This window comes from Mustelus asterias, chromosome 15, assembly GCF_964213995.1.
Source record: "Mustelus asterias chromosome 15, sMusAst1.hap1.1, whole genome shotgun sequence".
NCBI lineage: Eukaryota > Metazoa > Chordata > Chondrichthyes > Carcharhiniformes > Triakidae > Mustelus > Mustelus asterias.
In genome coordinates this window covers 11,394,699-11,419,606 of record NC_135815.1, presented here as the reverse complement: position 1 = coordinate 11,419,606, position 24,908 = coordinate 11,394,699, and the positions used below count along the sequence as shown (strand labels likewise).

The window sequence follows — 24,908 nt, the reverse complement described above, 5'->3', positions numbered from 1 at the left end:
GTCACTCCCCCAAGTCCTTGCTGTTACAGTTCTTTTTACTCCAAGATGTCACAAGGTTGCTTGAGATTTTTGATGTGGTAGCAGAGGGGGTGGATGAGGATAATGCGGTTTGTGTGGTGACTTTCAAATATTGCAGTGTCGAGATTGTGCCAGAATTCTAATAGTCTCCAGTTGAACAGAAAGGGCATGTTTTAATAAATGGAAGATCGCTTTGCTAATATGGCCTGCAACGGCAGAAATTAAATGCCTCTGCGAAACCACAAATATTTAACTAACAGAGCAAATTGGTGAGCTTCTCCCTCTGGCCTTGCTGTGCTGCTCTTGAGGGGTGCATGAGACAGTTTGCTATTTCACCTTTTCCCACCACTAAGACTGCGGAGCCACTGAGCAAAGGCACTTCATTCTCTAAATGATTCATAAGTTATTGCCTCTTGGAAGGAACACAAGGCATTTGATACTTTTTAAAACTCACAACAGGCGAATGTAGCACCACTAGAGACCAGGAGTTTGTGGAAAATTAATCAGAACCATTATTTTTCGTATTATGGACAGAGGTTGATTCAGACAAGCAGAAGGAATGCTCAACAGGATTTCATGACTTCAGTCTGACTATATTGAATTTTTTGTGGTGGTGAACACATGTAAAATCAGTTACATAACGCAAAGCATCTGAACTGCATTCTTTGAGGATTAGTGATGGTGATCTGTGTAGCGATAACTTCTTGAACAATGGAAGCAACATATTTTGTATTTTCATGGCATATTCTGCACCAGTGCATTACGTTTCTCAATTTCAGAGTCAGGCTAAAGTATTAGCAGAACAAAAGAGGTTCCCCTTTTCCACGGTCGATGCAAATACAAACGAGGAATTGGGTATGTATTCACTTGAGAGTTGTCAGTGATTTTTAATTTGGATTGTCAAATCAACAAAAAGCCACAGTTTTTCTGCAGGATAAGTATTGTACTGTTTAAGGTTGTATCCCATTTCCAACTGAGATAATGGTCATAGGAGCTCTGACCTGACAGCCTTCCGTCAGCACCTGCCACTTGTGAGAAGTGTTATGTAAATCCCACAAACCTAATTACTGCAAGCAGTTCTTGGATGCTATATTTCAGCAATGTCCCATTTGGGATCAACTGTGTCGTGGTTGGGTAGCTGTATTTGAAGCTGATTATCCGTAAAACATTTAGATAATTGTTGATTATGGGAAAACTGTGACATGGTTAGAAGAAAAACATTGTTTTGTACCCTAACAGTTTCTTTTATTGTAACCTCCTGAAAGATAATTCCATAAATATATTCCACCCTTTGATATGTTTCCCAAAAGACCATTCTTATGTGTGAACCTCAACAGTGAAGCCCTACCTTGTCAAACTGTTTGGCTGTGAGGGGCAGTATGGACAGACATGATCCTGATGCACCTCGCATCCATATTCTTTTAGGTCGTTGTTAGATGGCGAGCAGGAAGCATTTCCTTTGTCTTGACCTGGGCACCAGAGCCTGTTGTTGCTCTAGATCAGCGGCCAGCATAGGATAGGGGTTGTACCTTGGAGCTTTCTGTTTTATATTGCATTCAGTATCTCATTAGATTGGACGGATACAACAATACCATTGATAAATTTAACATTGTTTTTGCTGCATCTTTGCTGGTTTTGAATATGATGAGTGTTGATGACCCCTTTGGGGTGCAGAGTGCCTGTGCTAAGCTCAGTCATTCCAGACATGAAATATAGCAGTTGAAATGAACAAATTGCTGAATTTTTCTGTTAGTGACTGTTGCTGCTTTTAACAGTTACTCACTCAGTTATTAACCAACAAGCTGATCTTTAATTTCCATGGGTTAAATCCATCTCCCTCATGGTCTTACTTTCAACTGACCTTTTGATGCCATCTGTGCTTAATTGCTTATAAATTATAAGAAGATGAAACAAAATAAAAATATTTAGAATTCGTTGGAGATAAATTGCAGCATCGCTTAGATTTTGAATTATTTTAAAAGGTGATGTTAAACCACTTTTGTTTCTCCCCAGCATTTGGCTACGCCTTGATTGGAAACAGCTTGTATGATGAAGCAATAAAACATTTTTCAGCATTGCTGCAAGTATGTACATTTTGTAAAAATTACAACAAAACTGACGCACAGCTTTAGCTGTACACTCCGATGCTCATTATGCACGTGTGTGTGCGTGATATGTTTTCTGTATTCAATAAATGAGTGCCTGTCATCTGAAAAGCATGTTCTGAACATGCGGAGACTGCATAGTTGGATATTTATCACTGAGCCAGTACTGAATGTAATATACATTTCACACACATTTTGCTTTGTTTGAGACCCGATGGATTAGATGGAAAATTTCGGACAGAGGCATTGAATAAATTACCTTTGACAGGATGCATTCCTTTTGAATATATAATTCGATGGTAAAATACAATTTGCGTCGGTCGTAATGACGTAGGAGGTGTAGCATCTGTTTACAATGAAAATTTGTCTTGAAGTAGCTACATTTCTACTACTTGCCTTTCCTTTGTTCTTATGTCTGGGAGTAGGGAAACCCGGAACTCGTGGGTGCCATCTATGGAAGGGGAATAGCATATGGAAAGAAGGGTTTACAGGTCAGTGATTCTCCTGTTAGAATTACAGCCCGAGGTGTGATCCACAAAAGCTTGTGATATTTCTGTGAATTTGTCATTAGCTTGATTTTTAATTACAAATTTGGAATTTTTTTGGAATAAGTTTATCTGCATTGTAAATGTAATTATAAACAAATCTATTTATGCCAATCATTGTTTCTTATTAACTGACCACCATCTACCACATTAGCCTCAAATGCTCATGTAAGCGTAAGGGAGGGGGACCAAAAGGAAATGACCCATATAAGGGATATATGGCACTGAAACAGGCCATTCAGCCCAACCTGGCCATGCAGGTGTTTATGCTGCACTCCAGCCTCCCCTATCTTTGCTTCTCTAAATCTATTATTGTAACCTCTCTCTCATATGCTTGTTTTGCTTCCCCTTAAATGCATCAGTACAATTTGCTTTAGTCGCACCCTGCGACATCTTCTAACTCTTTGGAGAAAGAACATTATTCTGAATTCCCTATTGGATTTCTTGGTGGCTATCTTATATTGATGGCTTCTGGTTATGTTCTTCCCCACATGAGGAAGCATTTTTTTCTCCATATCCATTCTATCAAAATATTTCTGAATTTTAATGGTCAGCCTTTTTTTAAGGGAAAAGTGACCCAGCCTGTTGATTCTTTCCTGATATGTCTACACATGCATTTCTGCTGCTATCCTTGTAAGTCTTCCTTGCACCCTCTCCAGAGATGGCCAAACTAAGTGTGGTCTAACCAACGTTCGATATTGGTTTAACATAACTTCCCTACTTTGCAATTTTATCTCTCTGGAAAGAAAACCTTGAATTTGGTTTGATTTTGTAATGGCCTTGCTACAACTTTGATTGGGTGTATTCATACACAAATCACTTTGTGCCTCTTCGCCATCAAAATTTGCATCATTCAAGCTATAAGTGACCTATCTCCTTTTCCTACCAAATTTAATCTCCCCTTCCTACCATTTATCTTTATTGAATTTACTGGAGTGTACTGGTTTTCAAAGTGATATTTATGTTTCAGGATATTAAAAATGCTGAACTTGCCCTCTTTGAACTGAACAGAGTTATAACCCTAGAACCAAATGCACCTGAGGTATTTGAGCAGAGAGCAGAGGTAAGATTTGTCTTTATTCAGTGACTCCTTATTTATTTCGGATGACATGAATGTTATTATGCATAGCATTTAGGAGGGTTTACATGCACATTATGATATTGGATGGTGATTCTGTGTTTTAACTCTACAGATTTTGTCCCCACTTGGTCGAATTAGTGAGGCGTTAAATGATCTTAGCAGGGCCATTCAGTTGCGCCCATCAGCGCGCTTGTACAGACATAGAGGTACCCTTTACTTTATATCTGAGGTATGTACATAGGTGATTATGCTTCCTGTAATTATCAACAATTTTTGTATTACATTGTGGTAACAAACTAATTACCCAACCATAAAAACTGAGTTTAAGAAATGTTATAAATATTATTTGTTGCATTGCAAAATTTTAGCTATCAGAAATATGACTGATGTTAAACCCTGCAGTCTAGCAGAGAGGGAGCTCATTGAAATATCTAAAACACTTAAAGAACTGAAAAGATAAAATCTGATTACAATTTCAAGGTCTGCAAAGAAAGTTATGACCATAAACAACAGCTAGCAAGACTCATTAAAGCCAAATTCTTGAGGCAGACAAATTTGCTCAAATATTACCATATATGTAGATAAGCCCATTTGATGGATCAGCTGATTGAAGCAGAGTTTTTTTTCCAGTCTATCTTCACACTCCTTTTTCCTCCTTTTTTGGTAGATCAACCATACACAGAAGGGGTGCACCGATATTCATTACAGGTCTAGACTAAATTATCCTTTCTTAGCTGGAATGGCACTAGGGGTGTTACAATTTAATACAGTGCCCTTGGTGAATGGAAAATTGGCCAGAGATGCCACCCTGATTGCTATCCAGCAATTTTGACTAATAGTGCAGGGGTATACATCTTCAAGATTCAGTCTTCCTCTGAAGGAATATCCTCCAAACACACTCTTTAGGTTGATGCATGAAAGAAGGGCAACCAGAAAATATGGAACTGTAACTCAGCAATGACTTAGCATTCTGAGGAAAGGGAGAGAAGATAAGGGCCTGGTGTGTGAGAAAGTGCACTTATCAAAGCTAAGATATTGGAAGAATTTAAGTTTTTTTTAATGTAAATGGACCTCGGGATATTTTTCACTTCCCTCTTTCACCATAGGCACCTGTACTCATTGAAGGCCTGACTGATTTGGATCTGTTAATGTGTGACAAAACACAATGACATGTAAACTTTGTTATAAGGAAGATATTAAGTTGGATGCATTTGCGTAATAGAATTGGAAAAATAGTTATCTGTGTTAAGTTTTTAAAATATTCTACTGGTTTTATTTGAAAGTTTTAAGTATGTTAACTTTTGTATGTTTACATCGTCTAGGATTATGCAGCAGCACATGAAGACTTCCAGCTGTCCTTAGAAATGAAGAAATATCAGCCAATTGCAATGCTATACAAAGGGCTGACCTTCTATCACAGAGGTATGCTGAAGGTGAGTGTATTGTGCAAGAATAAAGATTTTAAACCTGATCTGTCTGCTTTAGGTGTCTGATAAACCTGGAATTACAGATACTGTTGAGGAATAAGTTTTGGATTAGACACTTTTGACAGCTGACCAGTTATTTAAAGTTAAAATCTATATGTTTGTAGGTAGCAATGTCTCCACAACCTGTGTGACCACATCATAAGCTGGAGTGGATTAACTGGTTGCCTCGTTTTCCTTTGGGAGAATGGAGTTGGCCTTCTGAGATGCAAGAGTGATGAACATCCATCTGTCGAGGTGTTACCTGTTCTTCCTGAATTTCAGTTCCTGGGTCAATTCACCATCCATGCTGGTTTCTCTACCTCTAGTCAACTGAAATCTCCTCTCTCTCGATCTTGGAAGAACTTGTTACTGCTCAGTGATGTGCTTTTATCTGGGATTATATAGCTATACAATTTTAACTTCTGAAACTGTTGTCGCTGTATTCAGGATTTTGCTGCGAAGCCATTTTCCACAAATTCGACACAGTACACCCACAGCTTCTATAAAACGACTACACAAATTACTAAAAGAATTATAGCTCAATAATCCCTGAGCAATGAAACATTTAGCACCTGGACATGCAAAGTTCCTTGTTTACTCCATAGCTTCATGGGGCTTTACTAAGAAAGCGATTACACATAGGTATACTTAAGATGGAGCTTCAGTGCCTGGTGCAGCATGTGTTGTTATATTGGACCCTTCCTGGTTTAATTAGCATTAGCTCTTTTCTTTCCTAGAATTGAATCAGACTACCGACTGTAACTGGAGGACACATTAAAGGCAATTCTTAGAGCAATTCTCCAACACCGTCCTTCAGCTCCGTGCAATCCCTATGATTGAGACAGGGAGTTGACATTTAGGATCACAGCTCAAACTGGCACTTTACCAATTTATGCTGCAGTGTGTTGAGGCTCAGTTATTTGGGTCACAATGTTGCCTTAGGTACTTTCAAATCTATCCTCTTCTGTTAGTGAATAGTGTAAATCACTTGCAGTTTGTGTTGATCTGCTGGATGGATGTAAATAATGATTTAGAGAAGAATTATGCTGCAAAGATAAAAATTGGCAGATTTATGTTTATTTCATGTGATTACATGGTAAACTGAAGAGTCTTTTTGTTCTTTTATCTTGTAGGAAGCAATTGATGCTTTCAAAGATGCCGTTAAACTCAAAACAGATTTTACAGATGCTTATAGAAGTCTAGGGCAAGCCTACAGGTTGGTTTGATTTTGAATCTGGGAAGGGAAGTAATAAATTATAATTAATTCTGTTTGGTAATAAGTTAGAATAAATATAATCTCCAAACCAGCAACTGAAAATCACTGGTTTTGATCCACAAGTAGGATTGTAAAGACTACTTTACTCTCCAGTGACTCTCCCTTGGTATCTCTATGTTTTTTACATTCCTGTTTAAACAAAATCAAGAGTTATATTTTTGTACCTTTTGGAGAAGATCAATTTTGGCTGGACGTACGAAGGAACATACAAATTAGGAGCAGGAGGAGGCACCTCGGCTGCTCGAGCCTGCTCCACCATTCAATAAGATCATGACTGATCTGATTGTAACCTCAACTCTACATTCCCATCAGCTCTTTTGAACTAATTTTCCAGAATGCTAACGCTAATATCTTCCCATTATAACAGTTCCTGTTTTTTTTCTAATGAATGCTTCAATTACCCATCTTGTTAACCAGTTCACTTTATTGATCGCTGCTACTGTCATTTATTTCTTATGTATTCATGGATGTGGGCACTGGTAAACTTGGCATTTATTGCTTATACCTGAGAAGATGGTGGTGAGCCTTTTTGACAACTGAGTAGCTTGCTAGTTCATTTCAAGGACAGTCAAGAGTTAATCACATTGCTTTGGATCAAAATTGACAATCCGCTACTCTATCTTGTTCTTTTCTAGAACCTAAAAACTGAATAGTTTTTTTACCCTCAGTATGTCTGTCTTCAATCTCCTAGGCTTATAGGTCATAGGCTTGACCTTGCCTAATCACTACTTCCTTAATGACCATGTCTCTCTCAACTTTTTACAGTCACAGGCTTGTGCTCCATGATGGGTCTTGGCTTTTCCTCTGGGTTTCTTAATATTTGGAAAGTGTTGACAGCGTTGATATGAGTTTGCAAATGACTTTTTGCACACAAGATTAATGAACTAATCAGATGTTAAACAGATGGAAAAAAAAGAAGGAAATTGAGAAGTGCTGGTCTGTCTGTCTGAAGTACAGAAAGTACACTAATATTTATTTACAGTGGCAAATTCTTGTCTCAGGTCCTTATGAGAATTTGGATATATTTTTTAAAAGTTGCACCTGTACAGTTATTAGTACCATGCCTATGAGATTTTTTTCTATTTGCATTTTTCTGTAGAGAGCTGGGTGACTTTGAAGCAGCTATGGAAAGTTTCCAAAAGGCTTTAATATTGAATCAGAACCACATTCAGTCTCTCCAGTTGAGAGGAATGATGCTTTATCATCATGGTAGTCTCCAAGAGGCTTTGAAGGACTTTAAGGTATAGGATATTTGAAGATATTGCATGTTTTTCAAATAATGAATAAGGTGTTTTAGATTTATTTCTTCTCCTCCTACTCTGTTTTCCCCGATCCCTGCGCCCCACCATCTTGGCCTGGAGTACTGTGGGCCAGAGGGATCGTAAGGTATCTGGCTTTCTCTCTAACCTCATCGTTGCCATTGCTCATATTTACAAAGTGTCTGGGATGACTTTTCCGCTATCTGACTTGTTTGTTTTTCTTTTTCTTTCCTTCCTGTGGGTGGGATCTCTGGTTGGCAGTTCACAACAGTGCAGCCAAGGCCGCAATTTCCATGTGAAAATAAATGATCCTTCCACACGTTGGCATGAATTGAAATTTTTTCTGATTTTAAAACAATTTATTTCCTTCAAAAGTTACAAACCAATTCGCAGAGTGGACAGGCAAGTCCCTAAACTATCTTCTTGCTTGCTCCAAAAAACAATTCAAATTCAAACTGAATCCCATTCATTGTCCCCGCAACAGAGACATACTAGATCGAAGCTGACAAGAACAAGCGTTAGACCTGATCCTGAGTTTGATCTTACTATGCTTGATCTAACCAAAAGGCTAGCCCTGACATATAGAATCCCTACAGTATAGAAGGAGGTCTTTTGGCCCATCGAGTCTATACCAACCACATCCCACCCAGGCCCTATTCCTGTAACCCCACACATTTACCCTGCTAATCCCTCTGACAATTTAGTATGGCCAATCAACCTAACCCGCACATCTTTGGACTGTGGGAGGAAACCGGAGCACCCAGAGGAAACCCACGCAGACACGGGGGAGAAAGAGCAAGCTCCACTCTGACAATGACCTGAGGCTGGAATTGAACCCGGGTCCCTGGCGCTATGAGGCAACAGTGCTAACCACTGTGCCGTGCCATATTCGGAGTCTGAATAGAAGCTTGAATGCATTTCACCATGCTTTTAAGAACTGCTCTGGCAATTTGACCAAAATACTTTTTCTGATGACATTGTGGAAAATGTAATCCTGTATCTGGCACCAGGTTTACTTTATGATGTTCCAAATGACAGCAGAAGTGGAGGGGATTCAGTGAAGAATTTTTCTTTTAAAAGGGAAAATGGAAATTAGCAGAGTAATGATATCTCCTTGTGAGTTACAACTCTCTCAGCACATCTCAGGCTTCAGACAATGTCAGGCACTGAGCTCAGCTTGTGTTTGTTATTTAATCTCCCACAACATTCCAGTGCAGTGCAGAGTTGCCTCTTTGGCAGTTGTGACTTTTTGTGAGCAGTCTATTTTGAGAATGGAAGTATTTCATTTTATGTTGATTGTCTGTGCTGTCATTTCCCTTGGTGCATGATTTTTTATCATGGATTACAAACATACATACAAACATATGTATGATTAAGGACCAGAAATAGGCCACGCAGCCTTTCAAACTTGCTCTGCCATTCAAAAAGATCATGGCTAAAGTTTATTTATTAGTCACAAGTAGGCTTACGTTAACGCTGCAATGAAGTTACTGTGAAAATCCCCTAGTCACCACACTCCAGCACCTGTTCGGGTACACTGAGGGAGAATTTAGCATGGCCAATGCACGAACCAGACTGTGGGAGGAAACCGGAGCATCTGGAGGAAACCAACGCAGACACGGGGAGAATCTGCAGACTCTGCACATACAGTGACTCAAGCCGGGAATTGAACCCGTGACCCTGGCGCTGTGAGGCAGCAATGCTAACCACTGTAATCTCCCCCCTATTCTTGATGAGCTCTCACCCTTTGTTTATCAAGAATCTATCGACCTCTGTCTTTAAGATATTCAAAGACTCTGCTTCCTTGCCTTTTGAGGAAGAGAATTCCAAAGAATCATGACTCTCTGAGAGAAAAAATTCTCATCTCTGGCTTTAATGGGCGACCCCTTATTTTTAAACAGTGACTCCTCGTTCTAGATTCTCCCACCAGAAGAAACAATCTCTCCACATCCATCCTGTCAAGACCTCTCAGGATCTTGTATGTTTCAATCAAACTGCCTCTTACTCTTCTAACCTCCAATTGATACAGGTCCAGCCTCCCTGACCTTTCCTCATAAGGCAACCTGCCCATTCCTGGTATTAGTCTATTAAACCTTCTCTGAACTGCTTCAAATGTATTTACATCTTTCCTTAAATAAGGAGACCCAATACTGTACACAGTACTCTAGATGTGGCCTCACCAATGTCCTGTTCAACTGAAGCATAACTTCCCTACTTGTATATTCAAAATTGGTGTCAACATAAGGCTATTAATAGACATAATGCATGATGCTTTCTTAGGGTCTCGGTTCTTTGGTACATGTCAAAGGCACTAAATCTTCATTTGTTATCTATAAGTTGGAAAATGAAAACCCGCTTTCGGGTTTGAAGATGAAATTAAAACATGTTGTCTATCTTGAATTGTGATTGACAATGCATTTAAAGCTTGGTGTTAAACACAAAGTCTATATGTATCTCACCAACAGGAAAAACGGTCACTTCCTCCCTCATTCAACTATCAGTGTTGTCTGAGTATCAATGTGGTTTTAGCCTCCACAATAGTCCAGCTGGTGAAATTGTGAGTGCACAACCCCCTACAAACCACTGCACAGTAGTTTGTCCCCTGAATTGTTAGTGTGATGCTTAGCAGTGCACCCTGATGCTTTCTGTGCTGTATCCTCAACTCTCTTAATCATTGTATCAGCCCTTGTGTTTCTCAATTCCAGTCTCATTAAGAATCTTCATATCCATTCTTCTGTAAAGCCAGAGCATTTAATTTCCATTGTAGGCACCTCACACGTCTATCTCTGTTTTCAGCTGCTTGCTTGCAAATTTCAGCTTTCTTTGCATCTCTTGATCTGTGTACCTAACAAAAACCATCAGTTCCACCGTGTGCATGCCATTTATCAACTCTGATCACAGTACCATGTCTGGCTTGAGGTTGAAGCACAGGCAAAGTGCCTGCTTGCCCAAGATCTTCTCTGATTTTCTAATGTTTTATGAAGAAAGAAATTGAAGAAAATAAGATCAATTTTCTGTTCTTCCAAGCATTTCTAGCCTGCTACTCCTCCTTCACAATCTCAGTCACTGCTCTTCTTTGTTGATTAACATTTTTATCTTCACTTTCTGTTACATTCCACCTTCAGCACCTAATGATTATAACAACAGGTTGTGCTCCAAAGTGGCCACACTCTGCCTATAGATCCATACTGTCAGGTTTGCTCAAGTTGGTAGCACGTCCTCACCTCCTTCCCACCCCTGCTTCTCTTTCCTGACCCGCCACTAAAACAGGAACCTAAATTGATCCATTGGCCAAAGCTAGCTCCTTGATATATTTTTCCACACTTCTCCTGACTATGTCACTCCATCCATGCAGTTTGTTGATTCTGCTGTTAGTAGTCTACTTTGTCTATCTTCAGAGATTTAATCTATTTATACCAGCTACATTGGTTTTTAGTTTGCTGCACCAATTCATGTCTACTCTTGTCTTCTGCTTATTACAGCATATTGTCAGTCTATAAATAGCCTTCCCTCTTTCTTAAGTTGCTTCTAAGAATTTTGCATGGTCAAGTGGATCTGCATCCAGTGACCTTCTGAACAACACTTGTATTTCTTCACTAAAGTGTGCTCTACCAGCCCCACAAAATACAGGAGTGAAGTATGTTTAGGTGCCTATCCATCCCCTTAAACCATTTCCAGCACTATCTTATCCTATAGTCGTGTCCAAAAGCCACATTAAGTTAACTGAAGCACAACATTGTGGGGGTTACTGTCACCTTACAACTTGAACTTGGCATGTTTTTCAATCATCTTTCTTGGTAACAAACTTTCATTGGTTTGAATGTTATCCCTGCACGTTTTACCACTCTGAAATTTTCTCAATACTGCTACTGCCAATTTCTTTGTGCAAGTACAATGAAGGAGTTACGGATCAGTTTAATATTGTTTAAGTATCCATTTCTACAAATACTGCCACAGAATTTATGAAGCTTAAGAAATTAACTCAGCAAATATGCTTGGTTCCTGTTTTTAAAAAATGTAGGGATGCCTGCAGTTGGAACCATACAATGAGGTTTGCCAGTACATGAGAGGCCTGGGCCACGTTGCTATGGGCCAGTTTTATGAGGGAATTAAAGCTCAGACTAAAGTGATGCTAAATGACCCACTTCCAGGTCAGAAAGCAAGTTCGGAATATCTCAAAGTGAAATACCTCAGAGGTGAGTCTATAATACTTTAATTTTGATACCTCTGATACAAAGGCGTATATACTTAGGAAAAAAACCATTCTGGATATTTTGATGGTTTTTCTCCGGGCATATTGGAATACCGTGCAGACGTTGTATTCTGTAATCTTACTGCATTAATTAGCTAAATTAATTATGGGCAGGCGATGATCTAGTGGTATTATTGCTGGGCTATTAATCCAGAAATTCAACGAATGTTCTCGGGACCCAGGTTCGAATCCCGCCACAGCAGATGGTAGAATTTGAATTCAGTATAAAATACCTGAATTAAGAATCTACTGGTGACCATGAAACCATTGTCGATTGTCAGAAAAACCCACCTGGTTCACCAATGTCCTTTAGGGAAGGAAATCTGCCGTTTTATCTAGTCTGGCCTACATGCGACTCCAGAGCCACAGCATTGTGGTTGACTCTCAACTGCCCTCTGAACAAGGGCAATTAGGGATGGGTAATAAATGCTGGCCAGCCAGCGATGCCCATGTCCCTAAATTAATAAAAAAAAAATACTGGTCCATTACAAGTATCATTGGGATTTATTGTGATAACTCAACATCATTTCCTTATTCTATTGTTCTTACGAAATTTATTACAATGCAAAACTGAAGCTATTTGTACTTTAATAGCAGTACTTCCATCATTGAGTAATTCTGTGAAATTTTTACAAACCTCTTCGGTCCTTTCTCATCTGCGTGAAAGGTCCCTGATCGATGAAGGAAATAGGGAACAAGATGAAGCAGGAAAAGGGGGCAAATAGCTGGTTGATAATGGAGTGAAGATTGGGCTAAATATAGAAAGTTCAGAGGATAAGTTTAAAAAAGAAATCAGATAAGTGAGGCAACAGGAAAATATAAGAAGGAACCTGCAGTTAATATAAAAGGGAATGACAGTCTTCTCTCGATGCATAAATAGTAAAACTTAGAAAGAGGAAGATGGAACTGATTATAGATCAAAAAGTGGATCTATATGTGGTGGCAGAGGGCATGATGAGTATTTTGCATCTGTCTTTACCAAGGCAGGAGATGATGCCAAAGTCACAGTGAAGGAGTTGGTAGTTCGATAGACTTAAAATAGGTAAACAGTGTATTCGATAGACTGGCTGTACATAAAGTTGATAAGTCACCAAGCCTTGATCAGATATATCCATGAATATGGAGGGAAATGAGGCTGGAAATTGAGGAGTTACTGACCATAATCTTCTGATCCTCCTTAGAGACAGTGATGGAATCAGAGAACTGGAGAATAGCAAATGTTTTACACCCTGTTAAGAAAATGGTAGAAGGATAAACCCAGCAACCACAGACCAATCAGTTTAACCTTAGTGATAGGAAAGCTTTTAGAAATGATAATCTGAGATAACATTTACACCAGGACAAGTGTAGATTAATTAAGGAAAATGAACACACATTTGTTAGAGCAAATTGTGCTTAATTAACTTGATTTGAGTTTTTTGATGAGATACTAAAGAGAGTTGATGAGGCTAAAGTCATTAATATGTATATGAATATCGAAAAGATATTTGATAAAGTGCTAGAATGTTGAAGCCCATGGAATAGAAGGGGAAATGCAGCTTGGAAATGAAGTTGAAAGTGGCAGGACTGGTTGAGGAAGTGGTTAAAAAGACATGGGATCCTGAGCTTTATAAATAGAGGCATAAAATACAAAAACAGGGAAGTTAGGATGATCAAATTATGGTTCAGCTTCAACTGGAGTATTGTGTCCAATTCCTGGCATCACACTTTAGGATGAGAGTGAAGGCTTTAGAGAGGGTGCAGAAAATAAGCACGAGAATGCCCTCAGGAATGAGGGACTTCTGTTATGTGGATAAATTGAAAAAACTCAGGCTGTTCTGCTTGGAAAGATTGAGAGGCAATTTGATCGAGGTATTCAAAATCATGGCCAGAATTTTATTGCCCCGACCGCCACAGGAATCGGAGCAGGCGAGGGAAGACCATGGAAAGGTCCGTTGACCTCGGGCAGGATTTTACGGTTTCGGGATGAGAGAGGCTGTAAAATCCCGCCCCATGAATCTAAATTTATCAGGGAGGGAAACAGTCCCATAGGTAGAAGGTTCAAGTACCAGAGGACACCAATTTAAGGTGGTTAGCAAAAGAACCAACAACATGCTGCATATAAAATTTTTTCTTCAAGTGGTTAGGGTCTGGAATGCACGACCTGGGAATGTGGTGGAAGCAAATGCAGTTCTGGCTTTCAAAAGAGAATTGGATAAACCTCTGAAGAGAGAAAATTAGCAGGACTTTAGGAGCTGGGATGAGCCTATTTGCTCTTTCGGAGATATAAACAGAAAATGCTGGAAAATCTTAGCAGGTCTGGCAGCATCAGTGGAGCGAGAAACCGAGTTAACATTTTAAATCCACATGACTGTTGTTCAGAACTTGCTTTTATTTTGCTCTTTCAGAGAGTTGGCTGTAACCAATGTAACCATTTTTTAAATTTCAAAAATATATGTTATTCATAAAAGAATCTCTCAAATAAACCATTGCAAAACGACATATCCAATAATTACAAACAGTGCAAAAAAAGGTTATTTTTAAAGTACTATTCGATGCTTATTTACACGACGTTACATTCATTACATTTCAGTACTTGAAACTATATACCTACATCAGATTTTACTGTGTGCTGTTGTTTTTCAGATTAGCACACAGTCACGCAGGCCGAGGGTGTTCTGCAGTTACCGGGCCCTCGGTCTGCCTCGGTTGAAAGGCTTTACACGGTGGCCTTTCCCCATTGTGCCTTTGCGGCGGCTGCCCCAAGCTTGTAACCAATGTAACCATTATCTTGTGTTGCTACTGATCGTGTGCAGATGGGCAATTGGTTTTTGCCTTTAACTTCATTTTTAAATGATCCCCTCCATCACTTTTTGGTGAAGATTGAACATTGCCAACTGACGGATCATTGAATTTCGGAGATTAGCATATATTTTCAGTAACATGAACTATTTAATGTCAGTTCTGAATGCTTCTCCCTACTTTTCACCAATTCTCATTCTTTATTCTTCAATTGTTTATGCCAATTTTTCTCTGCTCCCTTCTCCTAAAAGCAGTTTTCATAATTGTCAGTTACCCTCCTGTAATTCACCCTTGTGGCCTTCATTTGTATACGTTGGAACAAGGAGCCCTGTTGGATTTTGTTTCTTCTTAGCCGAGAGTACGGATGTTATATATAATGTTCCCATCAGAAACCCCGCTCAAAATTAATGATCTATGTAATTTGCTGCAACATTCAGCTAGTGACCGTTTGTTGCTTCTTGACATATTATCTTTGTTCATTCGTGGGATATGGACTTCGCTGGCTGCCCAGCATTTATTGCCCATCCCTGGTTGCCCGAGGGCAGTTTGGAGTCAACCACATTGCTATGGCTCTGGAGTCACGTGTTTTAAGACTTGATTACCTGTAAAGACTCGCATTCCAACCATTATTTTGTAAATTGAGTTTGTGTCTTTATTTGCCCTGTTTGTGAACAGAACTCTCACTTACCTGATGAAGGAGCAGCACTCCGAAAGCTAGTGGCTTTTGCTACCAAATAAACCTGTTGGACTTTAACCTGGTGTTGTGAGACTTCTTACTGTGTTTACCCCAGTCCAATGCCGGCATTCCACATCGTCACATGTAGGCCAGACCAGATAAGGATGGCAGATTTCCTTCCCTAAAGGACATTTGTGAACCAGATGGGTTTTTTTGACAATGCTTTCATGGTCATCAGTAGATTCTTAATTCCAGATTTAAAAAAAAATTGAATTGAAATTCCACTATCTGTCGTGGCGGGTTCGAACCTGGGTCCCCAGAACATTAACTGAGTTTCTGGATTAATAGTCTAGCGATAATACCACGAGGCCATCGCCTCCCCCATATAATAGCTGGTGTTGTTTCTCCTGGTCATACATTGTCCCTTTTATGCCTCACATGTTCCCAGGGCTAGGAAGAGGGCTGGTAAGCCTCTGCTAATTCCATGATCTATGCAAGCGTATACAACAATGATTGTTTGTCTGATTTTTCTTTTCTCTCCAATCTATCTTTTATGGTGAGCACCTAGCCTCTCCTTGAGATTTGTGCACAGCAACTCACTGTGTGTGCAAACCTACTTATTCATAGAATAATAGACTAGCACAGCAGAGAAGGTAGCTGTTCAGCCCCTCATGTCTGTGTGCGTCATAGTTTATTGGAACGCTAATGTGTGCTGTTAAGGCTACCACCCCATTGGTGCTCTTCATTGTAAGTGAAATTGTTATAGAGGGGGTCAACTCAAAAGTTCCAGCAAAGCCTGTTGCGACATTTAGTAATTAGTAATGCATCAATTAATGCATTATATGGGCTGGAATTTTGTGGTAAATCTGAACATGTCTTGAATTAGCGTGTATGCTTTATAAACACTTTGCACATTGTTGCTTAACCCTTTGTAGAATATTCACGTTACTTACATGCACACCTCGATCTGCCGGTGACGGAGTACAATATAGACCTTGACCTTCCTGGAAATTTCAAGGATCACTGGGCCAAAAACCTTCCCTTCCTTATAGAAGACTATGAAGAACAACCAGGATTGCAGCCTCACATAAAGTGAGTTTGATTTTAAAAGTGAAATTCCTGCTGTGTATTGTCAAGCTGTTGGTTCTTTGCTGCTTCCTCAGTCAGACTTTTTAATGGGTGTGTGTATTGTTTTAAGCGTAGAGCTGCTATTACTGGTGAATAGGGGCACCAATTGCAAGAGACTGAAAGAAATGAATGAACTGTCTCCTAGAAGAATCGGATGAAATTTTCAGAGCACCATCAAAGGATATTAAGGAAATCAAGATACAGTGATTCGGTATTTGCATTGGAGGCTGTGAGCACTGAGGCAGTCAGCTTGAAGAAAGATGAATGTAGAATCACGAGGGGTCACGGGCTCAAGCTGAGAGGGGCGAAGTATAACTCAGACATCAGAGGGACGTTTTTTTACACAGAGGGTGGTGGGGGCCTGGAATGCGCTGCCAAGTAGGGTGGTGGAGGCAGGCACGCTGACATCGTTTAAGACTTACCTGGATAGTCACATGAGCAGCCTGGGAATGGAGGGATACAAACGATTGGTCTAGTTGGACCAAGGAGCGGCACAGGCTTGGAGGGCCGAAGGGCCTGTTTCCTGTGCTGTACTGTTCTTTGTTCTTTCTTTGTTCTTTGTTCTAGACTGGAGGGATTAAATGCAGCCTATTTGGAATAGGATTTTTGGCACTTCCCGTGATTGCTCAATGAAGTTAGCTAGTGCCGAGTGAGGATTTGCCAATCCGGAGATCCCAGGTTCCAACTGTGCTAAGTAAATACACAAATGGTGTCAGCATTCCTGACTTAGAAAGGAAATATTGAGAAAAGATTCTCTTCCAAATGTGGGAGCTTCAGAAAAGTTGTCAATATCTTGAGGTGAATGGGGGGAGTCACTTGGTTATGAGAAAATAAAGAAAATGTGGCTCTTTGGATCACATTCTCAAAAATTTCTGTTTTAAATATTATCTTACTTATCTGTTCCCTGTATATGCTGTGCTTGATTGCAAACTTTTTTAAAAAATCACAGGGATGTTCTACCTCAGAAGTTTGAAAGCTATAGTGTAGAGGTCCAAGAGCTAATTTGCGCTGCAGATCGCTTGGGATCTCTTATGCAATATGACACACCTGGCTTTCTTCCAAACAAAAGAATACATCGAGGTAAGATGCTCCAGCTGAGGCAGTCAGAGTATTCTGATGTGTACTTTTAGCCACGTAGGACCCTGCTTGATTACATTTGTATCGGCTCCTGCCCTTGGAACATTCTGTGCCCCTTTTAACAACAAAAGCGATAGAACCAGGAGCAGGCCTCGTGGCCTTTTCAGCTTGCTGCACTAATGCAGAAGATCATAGCTGATCTTCTGCCTCAAACCCACTTTCTCACATTATCTCCATATCCTTCAATTTCCTTAGTTACCAAAATCTCTTGTCTTGAATATAATTCATTGACTGAGTTCCAACAGCTACCTGGAGTAGAGAATTCCAAAGATTCTTAATTCAGTAAAGGAACTTCTCTTCATCTCAGTCTTTGTTGCTGCAGTCAACTGCATAAAGCCAAGATGTAGTTTTTAAACTCTGTGGGTGGAGTTTGGTGTACCACCATTGAGTTTCAATGAGAGAAATGGCTCACCATCCCATCTTTTCTCTCACTGGAATGCTCTCACTGGCAGTCAGTTGATGAGTAATGAACTGTGTGTGTTTATGGGCACTTATCACCGTCTAACTTGAGTAAACAGCTGCATGTAATAGTGACTGCTAAATTCATGTGTTCATTTTAAACATCTCCTTCAATATGTAAGATGGTGAACATGCAGCAAATCCAGTTTCTTTTTTATGTTTGGCCGAGGCATGGCTTTAGGAGGCTGAGCTGCCTTGCATCTGAATCCCCGCAACCCCAACTCCCAATCCATGCTGAGATGGTTGCAGGAGTTGTTGAAAAGGGCTTGCTTGAAGGAAATACCGGCCATCTAATGGGATTCTACTCGATTTCATATCGGGTTTACTCATCCCTATGCTAACTCTCTCTTGATGTTATTGATGTTCGTGTTAAAGGTGGTGCCCAATAAGGTGTGGGCCATTGCCTCATCGCTGTGCAGGTATTAATTGCTTCTCGAGGCCATTCCAGCAGAGGACCTCATTGCCTAGGTGGCCCAGGCCATGGACTCTACCACCTCAACTTCTGATTCCCCTCCCCCCAGCCTCAGCACTAATCCCCTCAATAAGAGGAACACTTATTGAAATGTTTGCTGTGTATAGGAGTGGTTAATGTCTAGTGGTTTTAAATAAGCAGTTTTCAGTGCCTAAAATCACAGTTCACTAATGAACAATGGCACCCTCTGCAGTTTGAGAACGGAATATTTTGTTAGGCCCAATTTTCCTGAAGAATCTGTTTGGTTCTAACCATCCATACTTGCAGTAACATTCTACTGGAACAATGTACTTTTTGTTGAATCCTTGTCTTTAAGACCTATTTAAGTTCTGGCGACAATCATGAATTATGTAAAAGAAAAAAAAACCTCTTTTGTGAATGTCATTCTTTTTTTATTAAAAATATATATTTTCTCTTCATATAATTGGATTTCAATCTAGGATCATAGAACCCTACAGTGTAGAACGAGGCCATTTGGCCCATCAAGCCTGCGTTGACAACAATCCCACCCAGGCCCTATCTCCGTAACCCTATGTATTTACCCTGCTAATCCCCCTGACAATTTAACATGGCCAATCAACCTAACAAGCACATCTTTGGAGTTTGGAGGAAACTGGAGCACCCGAAGGAATCCCATGCAGACACAGGGAGAATTGTGCAAACTCCAGATAGTCACCCGAGGCCGGAATTGGACCGGGGTCCCTGTCGCATGAGGCAGCAGTGCTTACCACCGTGCCAACATGCAGCCCTATGATTGGCTTTCTTAACAAAGGTCTGACATTGGCTGTTTTGAGTTTTAATTCTCTGTTAAATGGTGGCAGAAGAAATGTGTACCTTCTAGTTTACAGCAAGATGCTCTTCTAGATAGTTCTTTACTGCGAACTTATGCCTTCTGATGCTCTATCGAATATTGTAAGGTGACAGCAGAAGTTCTTACTGTTGTATCTTCACAAGACTCTGAAGAGAATATCTTGCTGAACATCATCTGAATATACGGTACAATTCACGGTAGACTCTGATATGGAACCAAGGAATAAAATACACAAACCAATTTAAAAACAAAAGTTGTAAATTTTTATCCTCAACGCGTTTTGTTTTAATTTACATCTATTTTGTGTCTCTGCAGCGATGGGGCTTGCAACATTAGAAATTATGCAGGTTGTGCAACGAGCATGGTCAAATTCAAAAATTCGTGTGAATGGCAAAACCAGATTGATGCAGTGGAAGGACATGTTTGATATTGCTGTGAAATGGAGGAGGTAATGGCAGACTGAGATGGTAGGATTCAAACTGAGAAGGGACTTGTACCTTTGTAATCTTTCCAGCACAATGTACATTGGTACTTTCAGTGTCCATAACAAAATATACTTGTGACTAAACAGTTATAGCCATGAACCATGTTAAAATTTGGAGATAAAAACAACAGCTGAATCTGGTTGCTGTTGTTGGGATATTGGCCAATTTTGGTATGAAATGTCCAATCTATAATACAAATTCTCTTGTTGACATTGTCATCGTTCTACACATTTTGATTGACAATATAGAAATGCCCTTGATTTGTTTAAGGAATCCTATTTTGTAGCTCTTTATTTTGAGCCACGTGAAGAGGGATTGCAATGAGCTGAGCATTTGGATTTTACGTTGGCTGTAAGTGCGTCTTTGGAGGTTTTGAAATTGAAGTTCTTGTCAAACCCAAGTGCAAACTCAACCTGACCAGTTGTTGCAATCTTGATGTTGCTTAAATGCAATCTATGTCTAAATTTCACTGAAAGTGTACTTGGCTCATGCTCTGAATCCTCTAATCCCTTGCTGTCTTGTTGACTCTCAATTGGATGGTACTTTTGTACTTTTAAGAAGCAAAACTGCCTTTTGCTGTTGTTGCTGCTCAGTAAGAAGTCTCACAACACCAGGTTAAAATCCAACAGGTTTATATGGTACCACGAGTTTTCAGAGCGCTGCTCCTTCATCAGGTGAGTCACTCACCTGAGGAAGGAGCAGCACTCCGAAAGCTCATGATCCCATAGAAACTTGTTGGACTTTAACCTGGTGTTGTGAGACTTCTTACTGTGCCCACCCCAGTCCAACGCCGGCATCTCCACACCGTTGTTGCTGCTGCCACAGAAAAGATTGGCTTACTTGGCATTTAATGTCACAATAAAAAGCTCATGCTAAACTGGCGATACTGATATGTGGTTGATTCTGGATCATTTGGGTTTACTGCTTATGTTAATTCAGCCTTTCTTTGCATTTCGACCATAGGATTGCAGATCCTGATCAACCAGTACTATGGTTAGACCAGATGCCAGCTCAGAGTCTGAGCAGGGGTTTCAATAATCATATAAATCTCATCAGGTATATGTTCATTTTACTAAACCAGTGAAATTGACTGTTTCAAATCATGGAAATTTTACACCCTGTTTTTGACTATTGTTCATTTATTTTGTTTTCTGTAACTTTCTTCTGGTTTTATTTTCCTCATGAAAATTGATTTTCTCATCCCAAAGGCAACATAATGTGAATAGATGGCATGGGAGTTTAAAGCAAAGACCACTTTGTTACAAGTAAAAATGCTTCTCCTTCATAGAGGCTATAAAGAAAGAACTTGCAATTTTATAGCACCATTCATGACTTCAAGGTATCCCAAAGCGCTTCACAGCCAATAAAGTACTTTTGAAATGTACTCATTGTTGTAATGTTGGGAAACATGGCTGCAAATATGAGCATAGCAAGCTCCACAAACTAATAAAATAAGTGACCAGACTTTTAGTGATATAGAGTAAAGATAAATGTTGGCCAGAACATCAAGGAGAATTTCTATGCAGTTTGAATAATGCCATGGGAATGTTTATGTTTTCCTGATAAACTCAAGTCCCACCTGACTAATGTCTCGTCTGAAAGAAGCTCCTCCAACACTTGAAGAGATTCTGGCCTGAATGAGAGTGCTAGTATTAAGCCAAGACTGATACTTAGCTTACACCATTGCCATGCATAGTTTTGTTTCTGTGACAATTAACTAGATGAATTAGCATATTGAGGCTGGGGAGGAGTAGAAGTTTTTATTGTGGGTGTGCAGAGATGCTAATTGTCGAAATTTTTCAAAGTGCTGTTCTTTGTTGGCTCAAAAAATAGACTAACTTGTGACATGTTTGTGATCTGTCCCTCATATTTATGTTGGAGCAAGTGGAGGAAAGAGGGAGGATGGATATAGAAATACTGCTGTTGTCCTTGGAGCAGTCTGCTGCTACAGCTTCTGGGTTCAGTAAAACAGAGTCTCCTGACTGTGGCACATGGACCATATATACACCCCATAATGACCCTTGAAGCCCAGTCAACTCATTCCCACATGTGTTTATGTTCCTTGTTCCCTAGTTTGTTTAAATAATGTGAGCCTGAAGGTTCAGAAATGGCTGGATGGCAACAATTTCTAAATCCAGAACACCACAATCTATCAGTATCACAAACCACAAATATGTGCATGTGAATGGGAATACTGATTTAAACTTTATGTAGTCCCCAAGAAGAAGGAAGCACATGAAATGCATAGGCAGCTGGGATCAAGGGAATCCTTTGAAGAGTATAGGGGGGTGTAGGAGTAGAGTTAGAGTTAAGAGAGAAATCAGGAGGACAAAAAGGGGACATGATATTGTTTTGGCAGATAAGGCAAAGGAGAATCCAAAGAGCTTCTACAAATACATAAAGGCCAAAAGAGTAACTAGGGAGAGAGTAGGGCCTCTTAAGGATCAATAAGGTCATCTATGTGCAGATCCACAAGAGATAGGTGAGATCCTAAATGAATATTTCTCATCAGTATTTACTGTTGAGAAAAGCATGGATGTTAGGAAACTTGGAGAAATAAATAGTGGTGTCTTGAGGAATGTACATATAATAGAGAAGGAGGTGCAGAAAGTCTTAAAGCGCATCAAGGTAGATAAATCCCCGGGACCTGATGAAGTGTATCCCAGGACATTGTTAGAGGCCAGGAAGGAAATTGCGGGTCCCCTTGCAGAGATACTTGAATCATCAATAGTCACAGGTGAGGTGCCTGAAGATTGGAGGGTGGCAAATGTTGTTCCTTTGTTTAAAAATGCTGCAGGGAAAAGCCTGGGAACTACAGGCCAGTGAGCCTCACATCTGTGGTGGGTAAGTTGTTGGAAGGTATTTTGAGAGACAGGATCTACAGGCATATGGAGATGCAAGGACTGATTAGGGACAGTCAGCATGGCTTTGTGAGTGGAAAATCTTGTGTCTCAAATTTGATTGAGTTTTTTGAAGGGGTAACCAAGAAGGTAGATGAGGGCAGTGCAGTTGATGTTGTCTACATGGACCTCAGCAAGGCCTTTGACAAGGTACCGCATGGTAGGTTGTTGCATTAGGTTAAACCTCACGGGTTCCAGGGTGAGGTAGCAAAATTGGCTGGATGACAGAAGCCAGAGGCTGGTTGTAGAGGGTTGTTTTTCAAACTGGAGAACTGTGACCAGCGGTGTGCCTAAGGGATCGGTGCTGGGTCCACTGTTACTTGTCATTTATATTAATGATTTGGATGAGAATATAGGAGGCATCGTTAGTAAGTTTGCAGATGACACTAAGATTGGTGGAATAGTGGACAGTGAAGAAGGTTATCTTGGATTGCAACGGGATCTTGATCAATTGGGCCAGTGGGCTGACGAATGGCAGATGGAGTTAAATTTTGATAAATGCGAGGTGATACATTTTGGTAGATTGAACCAGGGCAGGATTTAATCAGTTAATGGTGGGGCGTTGGAGAGAGTTACAGAACAGAGATCTAGGGGTACAGGTTCATAACTCCTTGAAGGTGGAGTCACAGGTGGACAGAGTGGTGAAGAAGGCATTCGGTATGCTTGGTTTCATTGGTCAGAACATTGAATACAGGAGTTGGGACATCTTGTTGAATTTGTACAAGACATTGGTAAGGCCACACTTGGAATACTGCGTACAGTTCTGGTCACCCCATTATAGAAAGGATATCATTAAGCTAGAAAGAGAGCAGAAGAGATTCACTAGGATGCTACCAGGACTTGATGGTTTGAGTTATAAGGAGAGGCTGGATAAACTGGGACTTTTTTCTCTGGAGCGTAGGAGGCTGAGGGGTGACCTTATAGACGTCTATAAAATAATGAGGGGCATAGATCAGCTAGATAGTCATTATCTTTTCCCAAAGGTTGGGGAGTCTAAAACTAGAGGGCATAGGTTTAAGGTGAGAGGGGATTCTTACAAAAGTGTCCAGAAGGGCAATTGTTTCATACACAGGATGGTGAGTGTCTGGAACAAGCTGCCAGAGGTAGTAGTAGAGGTGGGTACAATTTTGTCTTTTAAAAAGGATTAAGACAGTTACATGGGTACGATGGGTATAGAGGGACATGGACCAAATGCAGGCAATTGGGACTAGCTTATGGGGTTAAAAAAAAGGGGCGGCTTGGACAAGTTGGGCCGAAGGGCCTGTTTCCATGCTATAAACCTCTATGACTCTATGTACTTACGTGGCCCACAAACCTAGTGTACAAAACTTGGTCCGTATTAATCAGCTTGCACCACTGAATGATGGAACACAATTGTGCTCCTGTGGTACTCAAATTGGTAAGTTCCAGGGCTGGCATATTTGTGGATGAGAGCAAGTGAGTGTGAGGGAAACAGGTAAAATTTAAGATAAGTGCACTACTCGCAAACAATGTAACGACTGAGAGCAGTTCTTCCAGCCACCTCTGCTTATTTTCTGATCGTGATTTCCTGGTATATGGGAACCTCCAAATCCTCTTAATATGAGGGTTCTATGTGCTTGTCAATTTATTGATTTCACACAACCCCAGTTGAAGTATTTAACGTTCTTGTGTTCTGCAGATTGTGCAGCGCTTATACAGGCAGTGAATAATTGTGTTCTTTCTTCCTTAGGGGTCAAATCATTAATATGCGGTACCTGGCATATTTCGACAAAATACTCAATTTTATAAAAGACAGAATTCTAGTCTATCATGGGTAATTCATTTTTCTTTTATTTTACTGGGCCAGTTCAAAAATTGCAGGCTAACCTTTCATGTTGTGTTATCCTATTATCAAAGAAAAGACTTGCAACAGCACTTCCAAAATATTGGCTGTGGAGATCTGTAACTACAGTGGATGCTTTTGATTTACAGTAGAATAAATATAAAGGCAGCTCTGTTGGGTGCTTTGGCTTATTTTTAACTGGTTCTGTAAGTGTGGTAGAGTTATTAAGATGTTATGATTCCTGTAGAGACTG

The 24,908-nt window shown here is 40.1% G+C and overlaps 1 protein-coding gene across 4 annotated transcripts in view; it reads left to right on the top strand.

Annotated features, from left to right (window-relative positions):
* ttc13 (tetratricopeptide repeat domain 13) overlaps positions 1–24,908 on the top strand; it is a 59,311-nt gene that overhangs the window by 14,754 nt on the left and 19,649 nt on the right. For 2 of the 4 annotated variants that reach the window (XM_078229489.1, XM_078229488.1), the window contains exons 3-16: positions 798–873; positions 2,032–2,102; positions 2,549–2,614; positions 3,639–3,731; positions 3,862–3,978; positions 5,072–5,182; positions 6,349–6,431; positions 7,591–7,732; positions 11,772–11,946; positions 16,395–16,551; positions 17,537–17,667; positions 19,782–19,914; positions 20,915–21,007; positions 24,563–24,646. In XM_078229489.1, coding sequence (XP_078085615.1) covers positions 798–873; positions 2,032–2,102; positions 2,549–2,614; positions 3,639–3,731; positions 3,862–3,978; positions 5,072–5,182; positions 6,349–6,431; positions 7,591–7,732; positions 11,772–11,946; positions 16,395–16,551; positions 17,537–17,667; positions 19,782–19,914; positions 20,915–21,007; positions 24,563–24,646 — 1,532 coding nt within the window. The remainder of the gene's footprint in view (positions 1–797; positions 874–2,031; positions 2,103–2,548; positions 2,615–3,638; positions 3,732–3,861; positions 3,979–5,071; positions 5,183–6,348; positions 6,432–7,590; positions 7,733–11,771; positions 11,947–16,394; positions 16,552–17,536; positions 17,668–19,781; positions 19,915–20,914; positions 21,008–24,562; positions 24,647–24,908) is intronic. The other 2 variants (XM_078229491.1, XM_078229490.1) reach the window with 1 other exon arrangement.